The 27868-nt window shown below is 34.9% G+C and overlaps 2 protein-coding genes and 1 non-coding gene across 3 annotated transcripts; all 3 read left to right on the top strand.

Annotated features, from left to right (window-relative positions):
- The first annotated feature begins 5927 nt into the window (after positions 1–5927).
- Positions 5928–12372, top strand: LOC114169276 (arginine-glutamic acid dipeptide repeats protein-like). The gene is made up of 3 exons (XM_028054351.1): positions 5928–6235; positions 7749–8036; positions 10938–12372. Exons 1-3 carry the CDS (start codon positions 6104–6106, stop codon positions 12120–12122), a joined length of 1605 nt encoding a protein of 534 aa, XP_027910152.1. The 5' UTR covers positions 5928–6103; the 3' UTR covers positions 12123–12372.
- An 8700-nt stretch (positions 12373–21072) lies between these two features.
- Positions 21073–27860, top strand: LOC114169426 (callose synthase 12-like). Its single transcript, XM_028054569.1, has 2 exons — positions 21073–26643; positions 27503–27860. Exon 1 carries the CDS (start codon positions 21325–21327, stop codon positions 26629–26631), a length of 5307 nt encoding a protein of 1768 aa, XP_027910370.1. The 5' UTR covers positions 21073–21324; the 3' UTR covers positions 26632–26643; positions 27503–27860.
- On the top strand, positions 24284–24361 carry LOC114170945. Its single transcript, XR_003601296.1, has one exon. It is a non-coding gene; the product is annotated as a small nucleolar RNA J33 (small nucleolar RNA).
- Positions 27861–27868: the final 8 nt, after the last annotated feature.

Below are 27868 nucleotides of genomic sequence, written 5' to 3'. Positions count from 1 at the left end.
AAAAATTATTGACGGACTCTCCCAATTATTGACTACTTATGATTGCTCATTATTCTTGACACACTTTTTGCACTGCAAAATAAATTTTGAAAGTATAAAAAATAGTACATTTATTAAAATCTAATCAAGAAAATATGTTGAGTGAACATAGCATTTAATTGGATTATTTTAATTGGTTGTATATTATATTTAATAGATATAGTATTTAATGATAATAATTTGTTGAATAAACAGCTACCTGCCTCCTCATTATTATTGGATCCAAGATTTTTTTTTATATCTGATATTTGGCTAAAGGAATTTTAAAGCGTTGTCCTTTCCTGCATTCGTCCCGAGATGTACATAGTACTGAAAGATGGATACGTTTTTATGTGTACTGTTTCAACCGGTACTCTTCTTATTCAAGATATTTATCCTTCCCTGGATAAGGATGTATTTATTTATCCTTCTCTAAAAACAAAAACAAGATGATAGAATAAGATAATATAAATTTTTTGAATAGTAGATTGAAAAAATTAATAAAGATTTAATTCAAAATACACAAATTTATGAGGAATTTGAAATTTAATTAAGACAAAAAAATATGTATTATTCTTTTTGTCTTAATTTATTTCATTTTATTTGAAGATTTTTATTTTGCTACACAATTATGTTAAAGGATATTGTGATGGGAACAAATGATGGATTGATCAGAGATAGAGTTTGTGTATTTGTATATGAGTAGTTAAAGAGGATGATTCATGAAGAGAATCATAAGAGTTATTTTAGCATGTATTCAGACCTAACTAAGATGTATTGAGTTCTGAAAGAGATCTTTTGGTAGAATGACATAACAAAGGAGTTTGTTCAATGTGTTTCTACATGTTTAACATGCCAAAAGGCCAAGGTGGAGAATTAGAGACCTCTTGAGAGGAAGTCAAATAGCATTAACATAAACTTTATTACCATTTTTCAGAGTTAGTGAAAGGTCATGATGCTATATAAGTGATACTGGTCTAGTTAACCAAGAGTCCTCGTTTCTTGCAGTGAAATTGAGAATATTTATGGCTAAACTAGTACAATTGCACATCATGAAGATAGTGAGATTGTATGGAGTGCCTTCTAGTATAGTATTAGACAAATATTTGAGGTTCACATGTAGATTTTAGTAGACTTTGTAAGGTGCTTCAAGAACTCAGCTAAGAATAACTTATGCCTGTCATCCTCCAACAGATGGCCCGTTTGAGAGAACAATTTAGTCTCTAAAGGACCTTTTTGAGAACCTGTGTCGTGGATCACTTGGGGAGTTGCAATCATATGCTACCTTTGGTATAGTTCACATATAACAACAATTTCTATACTATCATTGGGATGACTTCTTATGAAGCTCTATATGGGAGGTCATGTATGACTCCCTTGTATTGGTATCATGATGGGAAGGTTGTGATAGAAAGGTCAAAGTTGCTTCAACAAATCATTGAAAAGTTCAGGCATATTCTTAAAAGAATGTGAGCCTTACATAGCATGCATAAATTTTATGATTATCAAAGGAGGAGGCTTTTCAATTGGGAATCATGTGTTTTTTAGAGTGACACCTACCATTAGTGTGGGAAGAGCTATTAGGTCCAAGAAGTTGTCTCCTAAGTTCATCAAGCATACCAGATCCTTAAAAAACTGGTCCATGGCATACCTTCTCATTTAACAAAAATTCATAGTATGTTTCATGTGTCACAACTAAGGATGTATATTCCTAATCCTAGCCACGTGTTGGAGTTGGATGATGTGCAAGTCAAAGATGACTTATCTTTTGAGGCTTGGCCAGTCAGGATTGAAGATCATCAAACTAAGAAGTTTAGAGATAAGACCATCAACATGGTGACGATGTTGTGGGATGCTAGATATGGTTTTTCAACATGAGAGCTGGAAGAGAATATGAGAAAGACTTATCCTTATCCTTTTTCTAGTAACTGAATTTTCGATAACAAAAATTTTCTTGTTGGAGAGAATGTGAGACCTAAAAAGTCTATTATAAATTGAGCTTGAATATTTTATTGTTGAAATACAAAGCTTATAGATAAATAAAAAAACTCAATTAGTCAAGTTTCATTTTATAAAAACCACAATCTCTCTAAAAAAATGTTTTCTTTCCTTTTTGTACGTTCTTACTAGATTTATGATATTTTTGTGCATGCTTTTTAAGATTAGAGACAATCATAGAGATCTTAGCATAGAATAGAGCAATCCTAGCCAATTAGATTTTTCTTTTGATTAAGTTCATAGTGTTTGTCTAGGATTGGTATAATATGTTAGATCATTGATTTGAGTTTCTTATGTACGGGAAGAGTATCCTTTGAGAGTTTGAATCTGAGTTTGAATCTTTAGAGCTTAATTGAGTCTGAAGCTTGGTTTAGGTAAGAAAAACCAGTTATTTTCTTGTTAATTTTTTTATATTGGATTATTTAGTTGTGTATAGGGGTGGGCATGGATTGGATTTTTAATGATTCAATCCACATCCATTTTAGATCCAAATAATTGGATTAGATTTTTGACCCAAATCTATTTTTTTAGCAAAAGTAGTTTGGATTTTTTTAAAATTCAGATCCAAATATTTGGATCAAGATTTAAATCCAATCCAAATATTTGGATCAAGTTCAAAATCCATAATCTATTTTTTATAAAAGAAATTTAAGTTGAATTTTTTAAAACTTGTGTCATTAAGGCCCGGATGACCCGGATGGGCCCGACGACCCAGACGGGCCCAACGACACGGACGACCCAAACGACCCAAACGGGCTTGACAACCCGGACGAGTCAAACAACCCGGACGGGCCCGACAACACGAACAGACTCGACAACGCGAACAGGTCGAACGACCCAAATGGGTCCAACGACCTGTACAAGCCAAACGAGCCAGACGGGCCAGACGACCCGAACGGACCCATCCAAACAGTCGGGCCCAATCGGGTAGTCGGGCACGTTTGAGTCGTGGGGCCGTCCGGGTACGTCAAGTTCGTTAGGCCCGTCTGGGTCATCGGACCCATCTAGGTCGTCGAGCATGTTCGGGTCGTGGGGCCCGTCCGGGTTGTAGGGCCCATCCAGGACGTCGAGCTTGTTTGGGTCGTAGAGCCTGTCCAGGTCGTAATTCCCGTCCGGGTCGACGGGCCCGTTCGTGTCATCGTGCCCATCTGGGTCGTAAGGCCCGTGTAGGTTGTCAGACCCGTCCGGGTCGCCGGGCTCGTCCAGGTCGTCCACCCCATTCGGGCCCGTTCGGGTTGTCGAGCCCGTCCGGGTCTTTGGGCCTGCCTAACCCGTTCAGTTCTTCAAGCCCGCTTGACCCATTCGGGTCATTGGGCCCGCTTGGCCCGTTCAGGTTTTCGAGCCCGCTTGGCCCGTTCGGATCTTCAAACCCGCCTGGCTCATTCGGGTCTTCGGGCCCACCTGGCTCATCAGGTCATTGGGCCCGCCTGCCCCGTTCGGGTCATCGGGCTCACTCGAATTTTCCGGATCGTTGGGCTCGATCGACTCGTTCGCTTTGTCGAGCCCGCCTAGCCCGTTCATATCTTTAGGCCCGCCCAACCTTTTATGGTCGTCGGGCCTGCCCGATCCGTATAGGTTGTCGAGCAAGGCCCGTCCAAGTCTGAATTTAGCATATTCCATCTTAATCTTTAGTCTAACCCAACTAAAAATTTAAATTGAAAATTTGGATTGGATTTTTTGGATTATCCACATTTAAAAATCTTGATTTATAAAATGGATATCCAATCCATAAAATATATAAAATATAGATTAGATTGAAATCCATATCCATTAAATGGATTTTAAATGGATTGAATTTTTAAAAAAATGGATTATAAATGGATTGGATTGGAGTAAAAGTGGATTGGATCAAGAAAATTAGATTTTTTGCTCACCCCTAGTTGTGTGAATACAATTTGTGATGAGATATGTATAGTAGTGATGTTATTTGTTATTGAGATATGAAAAATGAATGGATACATGTGTGATAAAATGATTTGATTTAGCATAAACTAAATTGACATATCAATTGGGTCAAATTGGCTTAATGACATGTTGTTTTAGAATAAATATATAATTCTTTTAGCTTGAGAAATAAAATGAAAGGCTCAACTTGAATCAATTTGAGACAAACCTAAAAATTCATTGAGTGAAATTCCAAATTTTTAAATTTCAAAGAGCTCAAGCTCTTTTATTCATTGGATGAACTAATAATCGTTGGATGAGCCTTCTGAAAAAGACGGTCAGGACTTGGTTTACTTGACAAGTAAAACACTCATTTGAGTTGAGATAACTTTTTCATTTTATTTAAATGTGTGAATTATTTAAAATAATTTATATGATTATTAAAATATTTACACATTTATTTTAATTTATTAAAGTATATTATTTTTGTGCATACCTAACCTAAAAATAGGTCCATAAAATAAGCTTAAAACCAGACTCGATATCATCTAAAAATAATAAAGATCCATTGAAATAATAATATCACCTAAAATATTGGGAAGACATGTTGTTATAAGTGTTATATGTTATTATTTATAGGAATTTAACAAAATCTGGTAATATATTCTCTTTATTCATGGATTATAAAGATCTATGAATATATCTTTTGTCACAAGTAATATTTACTCAACACTTAATATTACTTCATAATTAGACATTATTTATCTACTACTTTTATTAATTTGAGTGAGAGTCTTTTGCAGATGATTTTTTCTCCACTTTTACTAACGAGCTCAAACTACAGTAGCTTTAAACCAATGACCTAATCATTCGAGGTCTTTCCATCCACCTCAAAAGCTACTTAACGGTTTTTAATAAAAACAATTTCTTAAATTAATTAATTATATATATATATATATATATATATATATATATATATTGATAAATCATATTTTTGGTCTCGATGTATATTCACAATTTGTTATATATCTTTTGTACTTATTATATTTTTTTATTCAAATAGCAACTAAAGAGCATAATTATCTCCAACTAAATATACTTCAGGAATATAAAAAAGATTTTATACTTGAAGGTGTTTTTTTATTGCTACAATTCATCTATACGTTCTCTTTAAAACATTATATTTTTCAGTATAATAAAAATAGAGTCTACCTCACTTCACCCTTATATGTATTTCTTTATATTTTATTCAAAAAAAATTTACAACTTATTTATTTATTTTATATTCTTCTTAGAAGATACTTAATTTTTTTAATGTTTATGATAACATATATCAATTAATATAACTTTCAATCCATTAACTATTGTATAGGGACCAGTAGTTTGTTTTTCAAACATCTAAAAATATTAATAGAATATAATAAACAAATTTTGGAGTGGTTTTTGTGAAATACTTTCTTTCTGGTACTCTAATAATACAAAAGTCAATCATATGGCCCTAATATAAAATTTTGAGAGAAGACAATTAAATTTTATTTTATAATAATGAATGAGTGACACATTACAGTACACACCAAAATCAAGAACCTCTCAACAACTAAAAAACAGTGGTCGGTGCATCTCATCCTTATCCTCTCATCTTTTCCAACACAATTCCTCTCATTTTTTAAACGTTTCTTTTATATTTTTTTTCTTTCTCACACCTTTTATTTTTTTTATCATAAATATAAATAAAATGGCTAAATGATTTTTTTATCTGAATATGTGAATCAATTAATAGTAGTTTATTTATTAAAATAGTGAAAATTTTAATTTAGTTCTCGGATTTTGAAAAAAATTACAATAGCTATATCCTTTTGTAAATTATTTGAATTTATTTTGACGTATTTTAAATTAATTCAACATTAGAAAGCAAAGTAGAAAAACTGATTTATAATTAGCTTCTATAAGTGAATATAATTATCATATTTTTGTTATTTTAAATCTTATAAGTTCGTATATCTATAAAAACCCTACCATTTTCTCCTTTTTAAAAAGTGTTACCAACACGATACTTGGTTTTGCGGAAAAGCAAAGTAACGACGCAGCATTCGATACACATCTTCTTCTCTCTCTCTCTGAAGATTGTTTCTCTCTCTTCGGACCCTTTTCTCTCTGAATTCATTCTTCTGTACGCATCATCCATTATCTTCAAGCTCCGGTCATGGCGTCTGGATCATCGGGTCGCGGAAACTCTGCCTCCAAAGGGTTTGATTTCGGTTCAGACGACATCCTCTGCTCCTACGATGACTACGCCAACCGCGATTCCAGTTCCAACGGCAATCACGCGGATCCGGTAATTGCTCCCAATTCAACTATGGTATATTTACCCATGTGCCCTTTGCGTCAATTCGTGCGTTGACTCGCGCGTTTATGGTTTCTAAGGGCAAGTTCAGAACATGGGTCTCGGCCGCTTGGAGTAAAAGTTGTTAGGGTTTTGGGAAGTTATCCTTTTTAGTGATAAAGGTTTAATATTGATGTTGGAGGTTTCTATTTTGTTGTTTGTTTGGTTCGATTCTTTATATCTCTGATCGTGGTTTTGGTTATAATTTGTTGAGACTGGATTGTTATTTGGGTCTTTATGTTGTTTGCGGTAAGTGAATAAGTTGCTTGGAGTTGAAATTGTGAAGATTGGAGTGACTTGCTGAGTTAGGGTTGGTGACATGTTAGGATGTGAGTTCGAGGTTGTAAGAATGCTTTAGTGAAATTTTGTGGTGCAGGAATGTGAAGCTGATTTCTTCAGGTGTTGTGGAATTCCTTCTGGTTGGTGAAGTTACTTTTGACTTATTGGGGCAACAGAAGTTTTAATTATTTCGTTGAGGGTTTATTTGGATTGTTGAATGGTGGATGTGTTGTTGGGAGTTATAATAGGAAAAGTTCGAGTGACTTGCTGAGTTTTGGGTTTATGCTGTTCTGTAATGGCTAGTGAAATCTTAGGTTGTGAGTTCGTTGTTGTAATGGAAAGTTTTAGTGAAGTATGAGTGTTTATCTGTGGGCCCAAGGTATTTTGGAGTTTATTTAGGAGTGTGGATTCTGGTGTGGGGTGGATGAATGCATTAGCTGTTTGACTTTGAAAGAAGAGAAGTATATTGATTGGATGTGAGAGGAAAAAGGAATGTTCTTCTGTAGTGTGCATTTGTCTCCTGAGTGTTGGGTTTTCTTTATCCGTACACATGGTTGAGTTTTTCATATGCAATTTGAAAACATTGATGTGTGAGATGTACGGGGTCAACATGGTTGTCAGCTGGGAGAAATAGAATCAATGAGGGATTGTGTCCAAGTGTACCACTTATATATGTTTTTTTGGCAATTCAGATGCTGGGATGCTTTTAATTTGTGCACTTAGATAGGTTGATAATCATGGTTCACTGTATGTTTGGAATATAATTGATCAGTCCTCATATACAAAACTAAAACTGATGTGTTATTTACCTTTTATGGTGTAGATATACGAGGATGAATGTAGGTAATAGGTCAATTCCTTGAATCATGTCAATAAAGGAATTGTGAAAATTAGAGAAACACCATAGTTTAAGATGAGGATACTGATGATAACATAATTTTTGTTTTATGCTTAAAGTGGTAAAGTGATATTATCCCATTGAATCAAATTGCTTATTATGGGTAACCAGAGTTTTTTGTTTACTCATAACTATTGTGCTTGCTTTCTTCTGAGTTTTCTTTACAATTCTACAATTCTCAAGCTTAATGTTTCCTATATGCGGCATATTCTTGTACTGGTTATGAGCCACATGTACCTTATATACCTCTCTGTCTTTTCTAATCTCTTATCCACAAATATTCTGCAGGATTTTCACAAAGCAAGGATGTCGAGGACATCGATGTTTCCTGCTACTGCCTATAATCCACCTGAAGATTCTTTAAGCCAAGACGTGATTGCGACTGTAGAGAAGAGTATGAAAAAATATGCTGACAACCTCATGCGTTTTCTAGAGGGAATTAGTTCAAGGCTATCACAGTTGGAATTATACTGTTACAATCTTGACAAATCTATTGGAGAAATGAGATCAGATTTAACTCGTGATCATGTGGAGCAAGATTCAAGGCTGAAATCTCTTGAAAAGCACCTTCAAGAAGTAAGTCACTATAATAATTTGTAATATCTATAATAGTTTGTTAACAATTAACATCGAAATTATATTGTGCTGTTACTGACATCATTCCATCTTATCTTCCAATTTTATCCTCCTCCCAAAACTTTGGGGTGTTGTATGATGGAATATAAATCATTGATATAATTATAATCATTAATTTTCTATTTTACTCATTCATAAGTGGTATTGCAAACCCTTTCCTTTTTATCTTCTCAGCCAGCATTCCTCCCATCCGTAGATATGTTTCCCCATAGTGTCATCAAGTCACATAATAACCTGCTAACTGCCAGATTATATGATATTTTATAAGCATAATAGAGACAAGGACAAACAAAGGGGTATAGATTGACACAATTCTATGAGATATAAAAGTTTTTTTCCTTAAATGATTTTGATTTGATTGAATCAACTTGTATTTGGATCTGGGGGTGTTATTTTGATAGTTTGGACAAATCTTTAGTTGGATTATATTGGATGGATAGAAAAGAATCCATTAATGCTTTTGTGATGTGTCAAAAAATGCATTGAAAAGAAATCCAATTGATCCATGTTCAATTTAATCAAAACCATCATCCATTGATCGCTAACTCCATTAATCACAATAACCCCACCCATCCTACCCATTTATTTCTGTTAACTAAAATAGGTGAACTGGATGTACTAATAGGGATTGTTTTGCCAACCCACTAGTGTAATGTTCGTGAACTCAACTCGGAGATTTAACTCATAAACTTGGAAGGGTTTACTCAATGTAAAAAATAATATTAAAAAGTCTATTAACGACGAATTGCATGAGATTATATTTTTTAGGATTATATTTTAACTTGATAGTAAAGAAAAGTAGCAGCCACAATAAGAAAGTATAATAGTACAATAGTGCTAAAATAAGATTAAACATAGCATGAATGACCAAGTCATATATGAATTCATAAAAACGCAAGTTCTTAAACTGAAAGCATTTGAAGCAGAAGTTAATTTCTTCAAATAGTTTGAGTACTAACAAAAACTGTTGAGTATAGTCAACGAGGGGAATTTTATGTTGATTTTGAACTTGCTGACTTGCTTCTTGACTTGAGAAGTTACACAAGTTTACAAAAATTTAAAGAGTTTGTGAGTTTACTTAGAAAAGAGTTTGAAAGTGAGTTAACTTGCTTTATCTACTGGGATCGAGCGCTCGTAATAGGTTAGAGTTCACTCCAGAGTGTGGCAACCTTGAAAACCCTACCCAGTCTACCATCATCAACATAAAATTGCCTCCGTGTGAAGGGTAATTGCCTCCGTGTCTCTATCTTCATTGAAAAGTTGGTACTTCTTAGGGCCATTTGTGCAGAATGATATTTTGATATATCAAATTCTAACTCAACTCTGTCCAAAGCATTATTTTATTACCAATATAATTTAGCTTCTTTCTATTGAAGTTAAATTGCTGTTATAATCTTTAGTTGCTTCTCTCTTTATTTTTCTTGGCACATATTTGGTGAAGAGGAAATGAGTGGGAAAGAGAGAATGACGGAGAGGTTAAATAGATCAGAAATGGGGGAATTTTTTGGTTTGGTTTGGTGGAAATGGGAAGAGACAGAAAAAAAGGTGTATCTTTGTTTCCTGGCTATACTGCGTGGAATTGTGAGTGGGGAGACAATTGGACCTTGTGGTTTGAAACTGTTGAAATTGTGATGGTGTTTAAAACCACCAATAATGTTTTATGGTTGATTTTAAAAAGCATAATTGATTTTCACTAATCACAATAGGTTGTGTGAATTAAAAATCAATTAACAAGGAACATTTTTATATATTTTTCCTTTCCTTTTTTTCATATCTCTTTATCTCTCTTAAAATGGACATTCATATATCTCTTTTTTTTGTCATCTATTCTTTTCCTTCTCACCACAAACACACTGAGGGTAATACGGGGATAATAGTCATAGTAATTTATTCTGTTTCATTCCCTTTTCAAACAATGGACTGAAAATTTATTCTTTCTTGCCATTAAATATCTAAGGTAGTTGTTGTATTCTATTTCATATTTTTCTCTGCTCATCATTAGATATTCAAAAGAATCATAGTGTGTACTCAACTTGAAATTAAAAGAAAAGAATGTGTGCTCATCATTAGATATTTTATCAGGTGCATAGATGCACTGTAACATACATGTGTTTCATATGTACCTGGTTGACATGCATACCACATTACCACCAGAGTAGCACCTACTTCCTGGCTCATTTCAAAACGCAAATCTCATTATCCTTGTGGAAATGTAATCTAGCCAAAAAGTACCCGTGTAATCAACAGTCAAAACCCTTTACAAAGTTGGACCTGGATAAAAAGGCACCGCTGTTTTCTTTGTTGAAAATCAACTCTTCAGAGAGATCTAAATCAGTATTTAATGATTTCCAGTTGATTTTTCTTCATCTTTCTCAATCTCTGATTCTTCAGCTAGGATATCCAAGCACAGCCATGAGGTAATTTCAAAAGAAGTTATCTCCAATTGTGTTGCGGGATATTCTGGTGTGTTTCTAGCTTGCTTAGTGCTACAAGTGGTAGGGGTCCTTTGTGTTGAATATAAGGAGTTGTGTGGGATGTAAACCAAATGGTTTAGTTGGTCTTAAGATAGATCTCTAGCCCAGCAAGGATTTGGACTAGAAGTACCATTCTGGGCAGGATTTTTGGGTTTGGCTTAGTAATGTGGACCTAGAATATTAGTCGTTGTCTGAATTTTCAAACCCAGCCATAGTCTTATCTCAATTTGCAGATTCTTAATATACTTTGTCCATCAAGATTAACAATTGCCTACCCTATGCAGTATTACTAAATTAAGAATTCATTACTACTGGTATAAGTTGAACAGTACTCCCAACCTTAAACTCTCTTATGCTGCTTCTGTAGGTTCACAGGTCTGTACAAATTTTAAGAGACAAGCAAGAGCTGGCTGACACTCAGAAAGAATTGGCCAAGCTTCAACTTGCTCAGAAAGAATCATCTTCCTCCACCCATTCACAGTCCAATGAGGAGAGATCATCACCAACCACAGATCCTAAAAAAACTGACAATCCATCTGATGCAAACAACCAGCAGTTGGCTCTTGCTCTACCTCATCAAATTGCCCCTCAGCAGCAGCCTGCAGCGCCTCCTGCTCAGGCTCAGGCACCTGCACCAAATGTGACTCAAGCCCCTCAGCAGCCTCCTTATTACATGCCTCCCACCCCTCTGCAGAATCCACCTGTGCCCCAGCTTCCCCAGAACCAATATTTACCTTCTGATCAACAATATCGAACTCCCCAACTTGTGGCCCCACAACCAACACCATCTCAAGTAACACCGTCCCCACCTGTGCAACAATTTTCTCACTATCAGCAGCAACAGCCACAGCCACAACAGCAGCAGCTCCAGCAGCAACAACAATGGTCACAGCAGGTACCATCACCTCAGCCACCCTCAATGCAATCGCAAACAAGACCCCCCTCTCCTGCTATGTACCCTCCATATCAGCCAAATCAAGCAACAAATCCATCACCTGCAGAAACACTACCAAACAGCATGCCCATGCAAGTGCCATATTCAGGAGTTCCACCACCAGGATCTAGCCGTGCTGACACAATACCATATGGATATGGAGGAGCTGGAAGAACAGTTCCACAACAGCCTCCACCCCAGCAGATGAAGGGTTCTTTTCCTGCACCTCCAGGTGAAATGTATGGACCTACTGGCTCTCTCGCGGCCCTTCCTCCTCCTAGTAGTGCATACATGATGTATGAGGGTGAGGGAGGAAGAACACATCATCCACCACAACCTCATTTTACTCAACCTGGATATCCTCCGACAAGTGCTTCCCTTCAGAACCCCCCAAGCCATAATCTTATGGTTCGAAATCCCAACCAGTCGCAGTTTGTTCGCAACCATCCCTACAATGATTTGATTGAGAAATTGGTGAGCATGGGATTCAGGGGTGACCATGTTGTGAGTGTGATCCAGAGGATGGAGGAGAGTGGTCAGGCCATTGATTTCAATTCGGTACTTGACAGGTTGAATGTGCATAGCTCTGTGGGTCCTCAGAGGGGATGGTCAGGGTGATGAACAACTTTTTCTGAACAACACTTGTCTGCCAAACTAAATACTGTGTTCAAACCCTCAAATCATTGCGTGTTTTAGTATGCATTGAATAAAAGTTTTTATGTAATGTGATGGTTTATCTTCCTATGTAAAAAATGCCTTGAGATGTGAGGATTTGTCTAGTATTTATGCAGAAAATCCTCCACTTGCTCTTTTCTATTTTTTTAACTTATATTTTAAAGAAGTATATGAAACTTTAGATTATTGGTAATGCCCTGTTTGTCATTTCACCACTAAAGAGAGTATTTACTTTATCTGTTCAATATATTTCTTATTAGTTATAATAACATGTATGAAAAAAGTTTAAGTTTAGGGGTAAAACTTTCAATCATTAGTAAAGGTTGATTCTAGTCTTTATATTTTAAAAATGGGGTTTTGATTCTTGTACTTTCTAGACTGTAGTAATTTGGTCTTGTGTCAGGTCAAAATGATAAATAGGGTAAGGAATAAAAATTTTAACATTTTATGATTGCAAAGACTTAAGAAGTTGTCCCGTATGGACTAAGACTAGTCTTTATAAAAAAATTTGAAAGACCTCTTATTTTATCCAAAATTTAGTAGAGTAAGACATTTGTTAAGGAGTCATTGTCCATTTTTCTGAATTTTTACAACTTACAAAGAAAGAAAAATTAATTATGAAGTATAATATAATTTTTTCAGTATTTTTTTTTCATTTCTGAACAGTATTTTCTTTTAATATTGATTAGTTCAGAGTTAACTTTTTTTCTTCTTTTACTTTCGGATTGTTGAATTTGAAATTTTATTTTCTACTGTGTGAGTGTAGTGTCCAGTGCAGATACCGAGTTGAACATGGATTGTAAAAACCATTTGTTGCATCTACCAAATATCTATAATAAAAACAACTTCTGATTGTAAATATAACAGTAAGAAGTTACGCATATAATCGATCATTGATCGCTTCTAAATTTTGCAGCTTTCCCAAATACGTCATTAATTCTTTTAGCTTATATCTCAGTACAACTCAAAGTTCTTTTCTAACGAATTTTTTGGGCTATAAATTTTATAAATTTTTTTCAAGTGTATGAAATATCATTTTCATATGAGTTATCAAATATTAAGTAAGAATAAGGTATTATTGAATCGCAAGCCCACAACTGTGAGAGTTATGGTAGAAACTCGAAGAAAAGAAATACAAGGGTAGATAAGACAGGAAGAAAAGGTGCATGTGCTGGAGAGGGAAAGGTAAAGTCTTTGCCTCGATGCCATTTGCAGACTTTTGCAATGAATCATGCATTGACACAATTTTTTAATATAAGAAATAATAATATAATGATGAATCCATTGATGATGATGATAGTTAGTGGAGTTTTGGTCACCTATCACAATGTATGTGCTTCAAATAAAATTGCATTTCAATTAAGTATATATGTTATTACATATTCGCTAGTCAATTTATTGTTAGGAATATAAGAGCACATTGGTATTTTTTCTTTTACACATAATTCAGTAATTATGGCAGTAAGTGCTATATTATATTCATTCTTTTTCTTATTTACTTTTTGTCTGTTTTCGTGCATGTATAGAAAATATCTTAAAAAATAAGTCAAAAAATATATAAAAGAATTTAAAAAAAAAAATCTCTTATATGGCATAGATAATTTAAAAAAAGATATAAATCAGTTCAGAGTTAACTAAGAATTCAAGTTTTACCTTTTTAAATAGGACTTGAATGTTAATGACCTTGCAAAACTCACTCTTTGAAATAATTTAGTTCAGAGTTTTCGTACATTTATAAATAATTTTTCACTGGCCATCAATTATAATCATTAAAAGGTAAGAAATTTAATTAATAAACCTGATATGTATGATAATTTGTGATTGATTCAAAGTATTGTTTACTGCCTAAGCTTAAATTTTATATATATATATATATATATATATATATATATATATATATATATATATATATATATATATATATATATATATATATAAAATAATATTTTAACTTTGATTTATTTTTAATTTATCATTTCCATCATGTATTTTAATTTTTTTAATGATGTGAGATGATTTAAAGGAAATTGAAGTGGTGAGTTAAGAGTGAGTAAAAAAATAGATTAAAATATCATTATTCATATATATATATATATATATAATTACAACTTTCTTTTTGAAAAACTTTCAAAAATTGTAACTTAAAAATTAAGTTTCTAATAAAAAGGTAGACAAAGAGTACGGAAAGTGAAAAGGAAAAATAAACATCAGTTACGAATCTTCAATGTATATATATTTTTCTTTATTTATTAGAATTTAACGCGTCTTCTTATTTTATAGTCAAAATTTAAATATATTCTATATTGAAATTCTCGCTATACAAAGAGAAAACTTATGTAGTTTGTTAAGCAAAATGTTTCTGCGAAAGAGTTTAGAGTTCAATTTTAATAAATTATAATGATTTTTTATAATATCCATAAATTAAAAATAAGCTTAAACATACCTTTTAAAATATTTCTTTATTACAAAATTTAAAAATTTGACCACATGTAAAAGTCCTATGGCTAAAACAAGTTGTAATTACGTGATACTGTACTGCGATAGTAAATGTATTTTTAAATAAATAATATTCGCCCAGTCTCATTTTCGTTAACTATTTATTTAATATCATGAAAATATGTTCAATGCACAACGTGTTAAATAATTATTTTTGTTATTTGCATAATATATTTACGGAATATAAAGATTTTAGTTACGTCAAATTATTTTATCATAAATATCTTTAGATATTTAGGGAATTTAATCCTCACTGTACGGACTGGATTTCTTTTATTTTCTTTTAATTATTTTTCTTAAACATTAATTACAATTTTCTTAACCATTAAGACTAGAAGAAGTGAAGTAACGGCTCCACAACCGTTATGATTAGGTCCAATCTAGTGGGCCCACTTTTCCATTGGACAACTAATCGGCCAGAAAACATGGGCGTTGCATGTATCTCTGGATAGCAGCTTTAGCAATATCTTTATATATATATATATATATATATATATATATATATATATATATATATATTAAAAAATGTCACATTTTTGCAAACTTAAATATTATTATTATTATTTACATGAATCAGGTGGATGCAATTCTTTTTATATTTATTTTTGAGGTGAAAGTTTATATTTTTAATACTGGATAAAAATAAATTTTGTGTTTTATTTTCTTAAATATGTCAGAATATTTATTAAATAGTTTAAAAAATAAAAATAAAAACGAGTAAAACGTTAAACAATCATTCAACGTAATTAATTAATACACATTTTTTAACGTCATATGATAATTTAAATTGAGTTAAAAAATTGAGAATGTTTAATTTCGTTTAATATTCATTATCAATATCAAGCCAAGTTTATAATTGTTATTATGAATTTGGTTGTGATCCTTAATTTATGCTTTTTTTTATATATTTTTTTCATTTGATTGTATATTCTAAACGTGTATGAGTGATGAAGTTTACCAATCTTAATATATTTTTTAAGTGAAAAAAGAAGGTAAAATCTTTGAATTAATGGTCGGTCATTAATTTAATATAATTATGTTTATACTTGTATCATTTTATATTATTTATGTAATATTTTGTATTAATTATTATATAATGTTGTGTATATAAATAAGATTCTTACCATTAATAATATTAATAATAAAACATACAAGTTGCTCCCTATTCTTTCTTCCTATATTTTTTTTTATTATTTTCTCTATTATTAAACTTTATTAATTTTATTTTATAATACATTATTCAACACGATGATGCTCCTGCTCCAACCAATTAAGGACTAGTGAAAGTTTTTGTTTTTTTCTCTCTAACGACAATGAGATGTGTTGTCTAAATCCAGGCTCTTTCTAATTCTTTTTTCATTTCCAATATTACCTTATGTTCTTATTCTTGTAACAAGAATTGTTTTATTTCATCAATTTTTATCTCCATCTAATTATTTTTATTTTTATTATGACAATTATTATTATTATTATTATTATTATTATGATTATTACTATTACTATTTTTTATGTACTAATTTTAAACATCTCAAGTCTTGCAAATTTTGAATTTGTCATCCTTGATATTATAAGGAAAATTTACATTTTAGATGCAATGGGTCTTGTACAAAAACAAGATGAGAATGAAGAAATTGTTAGATACAAAACACGATTAGTTGCCCAAGATTTCTCATAAAGACCTGGAATTGATTTTGAAGAAACATATTCTCCAGTGTTGGATGCAACAACATTTAGATATTTAATTAGCCTTATTGCAAATAAGACAAGAAGGTATGAATTTATACCTCATGGGTGTTGTTACAACCTATTTGTATGGCTATCTAGGAAATGATATTTATATGAAACTCCCTGAAAGATTTAATTTGTCCAACAAAGCAAATTCTAAAGAGGATTATTCAATAAAATTGAACAAGTCCATGTATGGATTGAAACAATCAGGATGTACGTGGTATAAACGTCTTAGTGAGTACTTGTTAAAGGAAGGGTATAAAAATGACTCTCTTTGTCCTTGTATTTATATGAAAAGATCAGAGAATGAATTTGGCATATTTGTTGTCTATGTAGATGACATAAATATCATTGGAACTCCTAGTGAGCTCACAAAGGCAATTGATTATTTATAGAAAGAATTTGAGATGAAGGATCTTGGAAGAATAAAGTTTTGTTTGCGATTACAAATTGAGTACTTAAACAAAGGTGTTTTTGTATATCATGAAGCTTATATAATAAAAGTGCTTAAAAAGTTCTATATGGATAAATCACATTCATTATGCACTCCAATGGTGGTGAGGTCATTAGATGTTGATAAAGACCCTTTTAGACCTCAAGAAGAAGATGAAGAACTTTTTGGTCCTGAAGTACCATATCTTAGTGCTATAGGAGCACTAATGTATCTTGCTAATTATATTCGACCTGATATAACATTTGCTGTAAATTTGTTACTAAGTGTTGGGAAAAACACCCAAGAATCACTTTATTAACAAAGAAATAAAATAAACACAAGGAAACACATAGATAACACACCCATGCCATTTGGCCCCGAGTACACCCACACTCTCCAAAGCAATAATTTAACCCAAACCTTACAACGCTCTTGTTACAAGAGCATTAACAATTAAGAAGAGTCAAATATAAGCTTGAAGTGTCTTTGACTCGGGACAAAAACATCATGGACTTAGAGCCAATTGTATAGTGACTAACACCCACTTCCTTGGTTGTCCTATGCGATGTGGGACTTTTAAAGACATGCTATTTTTATCAACCCAACATTCTTCACCCTGATTAAAATAAACACATCTTCATTGTCTATACCAACATTCATACTCCACCATAAGGGGTATCACTTGGAATCAAGTTGTCCTGAGAATTTTCACTTGGAATCAAACTATCACAAGAATTTTCACTTGGAATCAAACCATCCCAAGAATTTCCATGCACCTGTATCAATGCTAACAAATGCCCGTGTATAATCACCACACACCTCGCATCAATATTAGCCAATGCTCACGCATAAACACCATACACCCTTTGTTCGACGGAACCATGTTGTAACCTATGACACAAAACCACAGAACATTGCGAAAAACCACAAATCGAACATCTGCACTTCGCAACCACCGTGTCGTTTGACTCTCTCGCTGGAGATGCAACACCTACTGGCATAACACCTCCATTGACTCTTGTCAAAGTAGATATATAAACCGTAGAGCACTTCCTCTACGCACATGCCGCAAACTATGACTCACACAAATAAGATCTCCATTGTACATCACTCACCAGGCCATGCGAGCACCAACTTTGATGTCCTCCGCAGATCCAGGAGCATCTCGCCACATGTGAACTCTACTGCAAATCCCGCACGACTCACAATCCTTGCACCACCACAAACCCAACTGTTGATTCACCGTATCAACACAACACTTACAATGATCCTGCCATCAAATTTCTCGTTGCAACTTCAACAACCAGGCATGATTCTCCAACAACAAGGAATTAATATTTTCTGATGTGAAAGATCAAACTACACTACAACCACATAGCATACTAAAAAAATCCTACCAACAACAAGGAATTAATCTTTTCTGATGTGGAAGATCAGACTACACTGCAACCATAGAGCATACTAAGAAAAAATCCTACCGAACCATAACTTTTGATACCACTGTTGGGAAAAACACCCGAGAATCACTTTATTAATGGAGAAATAAAATAAACACAAGGAAACACAAGACAACACACCCATGCCCTTTGGCCCCGAGTACACCCACACTCTCCAAAGCAATAATTTAACCCAAACCTTACAACGCTCTTGTTACAAGAGTATTAACAAATAAGAAGAGTCAAATATAAGCTTGAAACGTCTTTGACTCGGGGCAAAAAACATCATGGACTTAGAGCCCATTATATAGTGACTAACACCCACTTCCTTGATTATCCTATGCGATGTGGGACTTTTCAAGATATGTTATTTTTATCAACCCAACAATAAGATAAAGTTATTCACCCACAAAAAGACATTGGAATGGAGTAAAACAAATACTTCGTTACCTTAAGGGCACTATGAATATGGGATTATTTTACCCAAATAATTCAAAATCACATCTAATGGGTTATGCAAAGGCATGTTATTTATCAGATCCTCATAATGGTCAATCACAAACAGGATATTTGTTCACATGGGGTGACACAATGATTTCATGACGATATGTGAAACAAACAATAACAGTAACATCGTTAAATCATGCAAAAATTTTAGCATTACATGAGGCAAGTCGTGAATGTTTTTGGTTAAGGTTTATAATTCAACATGTGCGACAAGCTTGTGGTTTATTCTCGGGAAAAATGAAATCGACAACCATATATGAAGACAATAGTGTATGCATTGCTCAATTGAAAGAAGGATATATTAAAGGAGACAAAACAAAACATATTCTTCCAAAATTCTTTTTCACTCATGATCTTCAAATAAATGGTGATGTAGAGATCCAAAATGTTTGCTCATGTGAAAATCTAGCATATTTATTTACAAAGTCTTTGCCAATGATAACTCTTTTAAGTAATTGGTTTACAAAATTGGACTTCGTCATCTTAATTATTTAAGTTTACATGAGGGGAAAAAATAAAAGATGTAAAGAACAATATTATATACATTCTTTTATCAATGGTCGTCCATTGATTTGATACAATTACTCATATATGATGTGTTACTCTTTATGTAATATTTTGTATTAACTATTTGATTTATATTCTTTTTGGATTATCATGTTATATCTATGAACATGACTCTTCCTATCAGTAATTAGTAATATGACACACACAAAATTACTCTCCACTCTCTCATTCTATCTTCTTCTTTCTATTATTTACTTTGTTATTAGCTTTATTTTTTAACAAAATCAAAATTTGTGTTTTTTACAAGTTTAAAATGTAAATTCTAAACGTGTTTTTTTACAAGTTTTTTTTACCTGTTCCTACTAATTCGTGAGAATAATTATATATGTGTATTGTGATAATTAATTTTTAAATATAAAAAATGAAAATGCAGTTTTTATAAATTTATATTTTTCAATAAAATATGTAAATGATAATATCTCATCACCGTGTCAATTTGTCAAAGAGATAAACCTAGTAATAACAATGTAATTACATTTAATTGAAAATACAAATAATAGACATATATTCCTAATATTTTTATTTTAAGAATTTTGACGATTAAAATTAAAAAAAAATCTCTAACACATTGATTTGTTTTTTATATGAGCCCTCTTTTATTCCGCGTTCAAAATTGAAAGCCTTGCTCGTGGTGATTTTCTTTATTTTATTTATTTATTTATTATGTACGCTTCAGCGGTTTTGAATCGAGAGAAGCGCGTAGCGTTTGTCTCTCTCCACCATCCAAATTGCACGTTACGTTACCCTTTCACTTTTCTTTCGCTTTAAATCCCCTTCACCATCCAATCAATGCACTACAATTTGTCAACTTCAACATAATACAAAATTATTTCATTGTTAATTTATTACTGTAAAACAAAATTAACTCCCCATATTTTTAGCATTCAAAAAAATTATAAATATACATATATTCAATTCAATTCGTTCAAACACCTTCTTAATTATGTTATCACTATCTAATTTTAAAACAAAACCTGTATCAACTATATATACCAATAAAAGAGTGTAGAATCCTTGAAATCAGAGAAAGTAAACGAACTTTCATTGTTGTTGGCCATTGATGAAGAATCTTACTCTTTTTCTTTATAGGAGAATTAAAAGAAGAAGAAAATGTATTTTTATATTTTTTTCTTTTCTCAAAACAGTATTTGTATGCATAAAATTCTTAGTAATTATTCGTCAAATTTGTTTATAATAGTGATTAAGGTTTACCTAAATTAAGAAAATTATTATTTTTATATTAATGCAAATTTAAGTAAATTATATATTCTATTTTTAGTCTTTTAGTACATATTTATGTATTATTACTTTTGATCTCTCATAATTATGTTACCTTGTAAGAAGCTGCATCTTACACATGCAGGGAAGGGATATCCTCACATGATCACATCAACCCACAATTTTGTTTTCTTTGTTTTTCAATATCAAATTGGATTCAATGGTCAACAATACTCGTAAATTGCAATTTTATTTTCAAATTCAGGATCACGATCCATAAATTGACCATGACAATAAAATTTGAAAAAGAAAAGAAAAAAAAAAAAAGACAACGACGGGAAAGCGAAGCAAGAACTAGGTCAAATTTGAGGTTACCAAAAATTTCATCGGGTAAATTAATTAAAATAAAACAAAAAATAAATTCAAAAGAGACGAAAAAGGTGAAAGTTTGAAGCAATATAGGTTAGGAAAGTATTTAATCCGTTTAATTGACTCAGCAGTTAGTTAAAATTCAATAAGCAAAAGTAAAAGTATCTGAACGCGCTTCTAAGACGCCCTTTCTTCTTCCCCCTCAGCTTTCACCAGTGCGCACGTTAGCCACCATCACCATTCACCACCTTCTCTCTTTCTCTCTCTCTCTGTAACTAACTCTACCCACACTTTCAGCACCTTTTTTCAACTTCAAAACCCGTTACTTTGTAGTACTATTGCTACTGCTGTTAGAGTTGCATCCTTCTTCTAGGGTTTCGATTCCCATGCTATGAGTCTCCGCCACCGTCACCCTCCGCCGCCGGCTGCCGGCGCTCCGGGCCGCGACGATGAGCCTTTCAACATCATTCCCTTGCACAACCTCCTCACAGACCACCCGTCGCTTCGATTCCCCGAGGTCCGCGCGGCGGTGGCGGCGCTGCGGGCAGTTGGGGACCTCCGACGACCTCCGTTCGGGCAATGGCGGCAGAACATGGACCTCCTCGATTGGCTTGCGCTCTTTTTCGGATTCCAGCGTGACAACGTTCGGAACCAGCGCGAGCATTTGGTTCTCCACCTCGCCAACGCTCAGATGCGCCTCACGCCGCCGCCGGACAACATCGACACGCTTGACGCCGGCGTGCTCCGGCGGTTCCGCAGGAAGCTGTTGAAAAACTACGGGTCGTGGTGCTCCTACCTCGGGAAGAAGTCCAACATCTGGATCTCCGACAACCGGCGTGGTGGAACCGGGGATGACCTTCGACGTGAGCTGCTCTACGTGTCGCTGTACCTCCTGATCTGGGGTGAGGCTGCAAATCTTCGCTTCATGCCGGAGTGCATCTGCTATATCTTCCACAACATGGCGAACGAGTTGAACAGAATTTTGGAAGATTATATCGACGAGAACACCGGGCAGCCGGTTATGCCCTCAATTTCCGGTGAGAACGCGTTTTTGAACATGGTTGTGAAGCCTATTTATGAGACTGTTAAGCGTGAGGTTGATAGTAGTAGGAACGGTACTGCTCCTCATAGTGCTTGGAGGAACTATGATGATATTAATGAATATTTTTGGAGTAGGAGGTGTTTTGAGAAGCTGAAGTGGCCTCTTGATGTTGGGAGTAACTTTTTTGTTACTGCTGGTGGTGGGAAGCATGTGGGGAAGACTGGGTTTGTGGAGCAGCGGTCGTTTTGGAATTTGTTCAGGAGTTTTGATAGGCTTTGGGTGATGTTGATATTATTTCTTCAGGCTGCTATTATTGTGGCTTGGGAAGAGAGGTCTTTCCCTTGGCAGGCTTTGGAGGATAGGACTGTGCAGGTAAGGGTTTTGACTATATTTTTCACTTGGAGTGGTTTGAGATTTGTGCAGAGTTTGCTTGATGTGGGGATGCAGTATAGGTTGGTGTCTCGGGAGACAGTTGGGCTTGGAGTGAGGATGGTGCTGAAGTGTGTTGTGGCTGCTGCCTGGACTGTTGTTTTTGGTGTGTTTTATGCCAGGATTTGGACGCAGAGGAACCAGGATAGGCGGTGGTCACCAGCTGCGAATAATCGGGTGGTGAACTTTCTGGAGGTTGTGTTTGTTTTCGTTATTCCCGAGCTTCTAGCTTTGGCTCTTTTTGTGCTTCCTTGGATTAGGAATTTTGTGGAGAAAACAAATTGGAGGATTTTCTACGTGTTGTCATGGTGGTTTCAGAGCAGGAGCTTTGTAGGACGTGGTTTGAGGGAAGGTCTTGTGGACAATGTTAAGTATTCAGTTTTCTGGGTTGTGGTGCTGGCCACGAAATTTTGCTTCAGTTACTTTATGCAGGTGAAACCCATGATTGCTCCGTCAAAGGCAGTGTTGGACCTGAAAAATGTTCACTATGAATGGCATGAGTTTTTTCATAGCAGCAACCGGTTGGCTGTTGGGTTGTTGTGGCTTCCAGTTGTGTTGATTTATCTTATGGATATACAGATTTGGTATTCGATATACTCGTCTTTTGCTGGGGCGGGTGTGGGGTTGTTTGCACACTTGGGTGAGATAAGAAATATGCAACAACTGAAATTGAGGTTCCAGTTTTTTGCCAGTGCAATTCAGTTTAATCTCATGCCGGAGGAGCAGTTATTGAATACAAGAGGAACATTGAAAAGTAAGTTTAAGGATGCCATTCACAGGCTGAAGCTCAGGTACGGGCTTGGTCGGCCCTATAGGAAGCTTGAGTCTAACCAGATTGAGGCCAACAAGTTTGCTTTGATATGGAATGAGATAATTCTGTCTTTTAGGGAGGAGGATATTATATCTGACAAAGAGTTTGAGTTGCTGGAGCTGCCTGAGAACTCTTGGAATGTCAGGGTAATCCGCTGGCCATGTTTTCTTCTCTGCAATGAGCTACTGTTGGCACTCAGTCAGGCCAAAGAGCTGGTTGATGATAGTGATAAGAGGCTTTATAAGAAGATATGCAAGAGTGAATACAGACGCTGTGCTGTCATTGAAGCTTATGACAGTATCAAGCACTTGCTTCTTGAGATTATCAAGCAGAACACCGAAGAGCATTCTATTGTGACTGTTCTGTTTCAGGAAATTGGTCACTCTCTCGAAATTGAAAAATTCACTAAATTGTTCAAGACAACTGCACTGCCTAAGCTCCACGATAAGTTGATAAAACTTGTTCAGTTATTAAACAGGCCGGTCAAAGATCCTAACCAAGTAGTGAATACCCTTCAAGCCCTTTATGAGATTGCTATCCGAGACTTTTTCAAGGAGCAACGAAATCCTGATCAGCTAAAGGAGGATGGTTTGGCTCAACAGAATCCTGCTTCAGGTCTACTTTTTGAAAATGCCATTCAGTTACCTGACGCCAGCAATGAGAACTTCTATCGGCAGGTTCGGCGCTTGTACACAATTCTTACTTCCAATGATTCAATGCAAAACATTCCGGTAAATTTAGAAGCTAGACGGAGAATTGCTTTCTTCAGTAACTCACTTTTTATGAACATGCCCCATGCTCCTCAAGTTGAGAAAATGATGGCTTTCAGTGTGCTAACACCTTACTATAGTGAAGAAGTGTTATTCAACAAAGAACAGCTCAGAAATGAGAATGAGGATGGGGTTTCAATCCTGTACTATTTGCAGACTATATATGATGATGAGTGGAAAAATTTTATAGAGAGGATGCGTCGGGAAGGAATGACAAAAGACAGTGATCTTTGGACTGATAAACTTAGGGATTTGAGGCTCTGGGCTTCCTATAGGGGCCAGACCCTATCACGGACAGTTAGAGGAATGATGTACTACTACCGGGCTCTCAAGATGTTGACTTTTCTGGACTCTGCATCAGAAATGGATATTCGAGAAGGTGCCCGGGAACTTGTTTCAATGAGACCAGATAGGGTACGGAGTTCCAACTCTGAAAGGTCACCTTCCTCTAAGGGTTTAAGTAGAGCAAGCAGTTCAGTTAGTCTGTTATTCAAAGGCCATGAGTATGGGACTGCTTTAATGAAATTCACGTATGTGATTGCTTGTCAGATATATGGAACTCAGAAGGAAAAGAAGGATCCTCACGCTGATGAAATTTTGTATCTAATGCAAAAAAATGAGGCACTTCGAGTTGCTTATGTTGATGAGAAAACCACTGGAAGGGATGAGAAGGAGTATTACTCTGTTCTTGTTAAGTATGACCAACAGTTGCAGAAGGAGGTGGAAATTTACCGAGTAAAGTTGCCTGGGCCCTTGAAGCTTGGTGAAGGAAAGCCAGAAAATCAAAATCATGCCATCATCTTCACCCGTGGTGATGCAGTCCAGACTATTGATATGAATCAGGACAACTATTTTGAGGAAGCTCTTAAAATGCGAAATCTCTTGGAAGAATACAGGCATTACTATGGTATCCGGAGACCCACTATTTTGGGAGTTAGGGAACACATTTTTACTGGTTCCGTTTCTTCTCTTGCTTGGTTCATGTCAGCTCAGGAGACAAGTTTTGTCACCTTAGGGCAGAGGGTTTTGGCAAATCCTTTGAAGGTTAGAATGCACTACGGTCACCCAGATGTATTTGACAGATTTTGGTTCTTGACTCGAGGTGGTATCAGTAAAGCTTCCAGAGTGATCAACATAAGTGAGGACATCTTTGCTGGATTTAATTGTACTCTTCGTGGAGGGAATGTCACTCACCATGAATACATTCAGGTTGGAAAGGGAAGGGATGTTGGGTTGAATCAAGTATCAATGTTTGAAGCAAAGGTTGCTAGTGGAAATGGGGAGCAAGTCCTAAGTAGAGATGTGTACAGATTAGGACATAGGCTGGATTTTTTCCGGATGCTGTCATTCTTCTACACTACTGTGGGGTTCTTCTTTAACACAATGATGGTGATTCTGACTGTATATGGATTTTTATGGGGTCGGCTATATCTTGCGCTTAGTGGTGTTGAGAATGCAATGGAAAGTAACAGCAATAACAATAAAGCACTTGGTACCATCTTGAATCAACAGTTCATCATCCAACTTGGACTTTTCACTGCCCTCCCTATGATTGTAGAAAATTCTCTTGAGCATGGGTTCCTTCAAGCCATATGGGATTTCTTGACAATGCAGCTCCAGCTTTCATCAGTTTTTTACACATTCTCAATGGGCACTCGTAGTCATTTCTTTGGTCGGACTGTTCTGCATGGTGGGGCGAAATATCGAGCTACTGGGCGTGGTTTTGTTGTTGAGCACAAAAGATTTGCTGAAATCTATAGACTCTTTGCTCGTAGCCATTTTGTGAAAGCAATTGAGTTGGGGCTAATACTTGTAATTTATGCATCACATAGTCCTGTAGCAACTGACACTTTTGTTTATATAGCGTTGACCATCACTAGTTGGTTCTTAGTAGTGTCATGGATTATGGCACCATTTGTGTTCAATCCTTCTGGCTTTGATTGGTTAAAAACTGTTTATGACTTTGATGATTTTATGAACTGGATTTGGTACAGTGGAAGTGTGTTTGCTAAAGCTGAACAGAGCTGGGAAAGGTGGTGGTATGAAGAACAGGATCATCTGAAGGTAACTGGCCTTTGGGGAAAGCTTTTGGAGATAATCTTAGACCTTCGATTCTTCTTTTTCCAATATGGAATTGTGTATCAGCTTGGCATTTCTGCTGGAAGTACCAGTATTGCTGTTTACTTGCTATCCTGGATTTATGTGCTTGTTATATCTGGGATTTATGTGGTGGTAGTGTATGCCCGGAACAAATACGCAGCTAAAGAGCACATCTATTATCGGCTGGTCCAGTTCCTTGTCATAATTCTTGCAATACTTGTGATAGTTGGTTTGCTGGAATTCACTAAATTCAAATTCATTGATATTTTTACTAGCCTGCTGGCATTCGTTCCCACAGGATGGGGCCTGATATCAATTGCCCAAGTATTCCGACCATTTTTGCAGTCCACTATCATTTGGGATGGTGTGGTTTCAGTGGCTCGTCTATATGACATAATGTTCGGAATCATTGTTATGGCCCCTGTGGCACTCCTATCATGGTTGCCTGGATTTCAGAATATGCAAACCAGAATACTTTTCAATGAAGCATTCAGCAGGGGCCTCCGGATATTCCAGATTGTTACAGGGAAAAAATCACAGAGTTGACTGTGCATTGAGGTAATTTCTATGCATATTTATACTATATTTGATCTGGCTTAAGTCACACTGCATTAGTATTAGGATCACCATGTGCTGGTGTATTTTGTGAATGTCTAATGTGTGAAATATTTTATCTGTCTAAGGCCTCAATGCATTAAATCCGGATCACCATAAGTTGGTGTACTTTGTGAAGTACTGCTGTTTCTGAGCTATTGCGGTTTCTTTTGAATGAACTATATATGTATACTTGTGCCTATGTGATATCTATCAACTGAAGTCCCTAATGAGACGATTCCCTGATTGTAATGAAGCAGCTTCTGCTTTAATAAACTAAATATATTTACACCAAAAAGAAAAATATAAACAAGTGAATCAGCGTATACCATGGAGCTGAACTATTTATTGTAAGTTTATGGATTTATCTATTTTTCTAGAAGCCTGTGAATTAATCGTGTAATATCAATTTCACTGAACCATGACTGTCATTTGACAACCCAGTCCATATATTTTCTTTTCATTTTAAAGTACTAAAAATAAATGTTCTGAAAAAAAGTTCAGCCCTGGGTTTATAGCCGCAGGAGGTGCTATTGAAAATACCACTGCCGCTTATTCAGTTCCCTATTCATAATGGCGATATTTGTTTTATCCTATCATCCGTATCTTGTTTGTCTATTGTTGGTTCTTGTTATCTAAAGGCTCTAGCGGTTCTTTTATCTGATTTATGTTTTCTGGTGCTTTCCATGTGTGCGTAGCTGAGGGTACACTAGCTTCCTCTTGCCACATTTGAACTTTTACTTGACTGAATTAACTACTGGCTAATATCATATGTTCGTGTGTATTTGTCCCTTTAGCTAAGAGATCTGTATTATGTTTGCAGTATTGACGGTGGAAAGATGTGTAAAGAAGGCCATAGAAGATGAGAGGCGAACTTTTTTCGGTTTCCAAATTTTCTTCTGGTTGAGTTGGTGGCTGTGATATATTTTTTTCCTGTTCTGTGGATAGGGGAAATTATTTTTTTGCTTTCTTTTGATGATCATATTTGTTATTGTAATTAGCCAACTCAACGTTTCTTAAAATTAGTTTTGGCCGGTGATCTTCTGGTTATGCGTGCTGATATACATCCTGGCCATAATTCAGTTTTGTTAGTATATTTCCGTAGTTGAGATTATAGTGCATGTTTAATTCAAGAAAGATAATCGTTTATCTCTTAAATACTAAAGACTTGGTGAATTGAACCCTCAGT

Source organism: Vigna unguiculata, chromosome 11 (genome assembly GCF_004118075.2).
Source record: "Vigna unguiculata cultivar IT97K-499-35 chromosome 11, ASM411807v1, whole genome shotgun sequence".
NCBI classification, from domain to species: Eukaryota; Viridiplantae; Streptophyta; class Magnoliopsida; order Fabales; family Fabaceae; genus Vigna; species Vigna unguiculata.
The sequence above is the reverse complement of the archived record's forward strand: the minus strand, read 5'-3'. Positions and strand labels throughout refer to the sequence as shown.

Excerpts from the sequence above, each read along its gene's own strand:
- LOC114169426 (XM_028054569.1), top strand. The coding sequence starts at position 21,325 with ATGAGTCTCCGCCACCGTCACCCTCCGCCGCCGGCTGCCGGCGCTCCG.
- LOC114169276 (XM_028054351.1), top strand. The coding sequence starts at position 6,104 with ATGGCGTCTGGATCATCGGGTCGCGGAAACTCTGCCTCCAAAGGGTTT. Across the intron at positions 6,236-7,748 it reads ACGGCAATCACGCGGATCCG|GATTTTCACAAAGCAAGGAT; the intron begins GTAATTGCTCCC and ends AATATTCTGCAG. Across the intron at positions 8,037-10,937 it reads TTGAAAAGCACCTTCAAGAA|GTTCACAGGTCTGTACAAAT; the intron begins GTAAGTCACTAT and ends CTGCTTCTGTAG.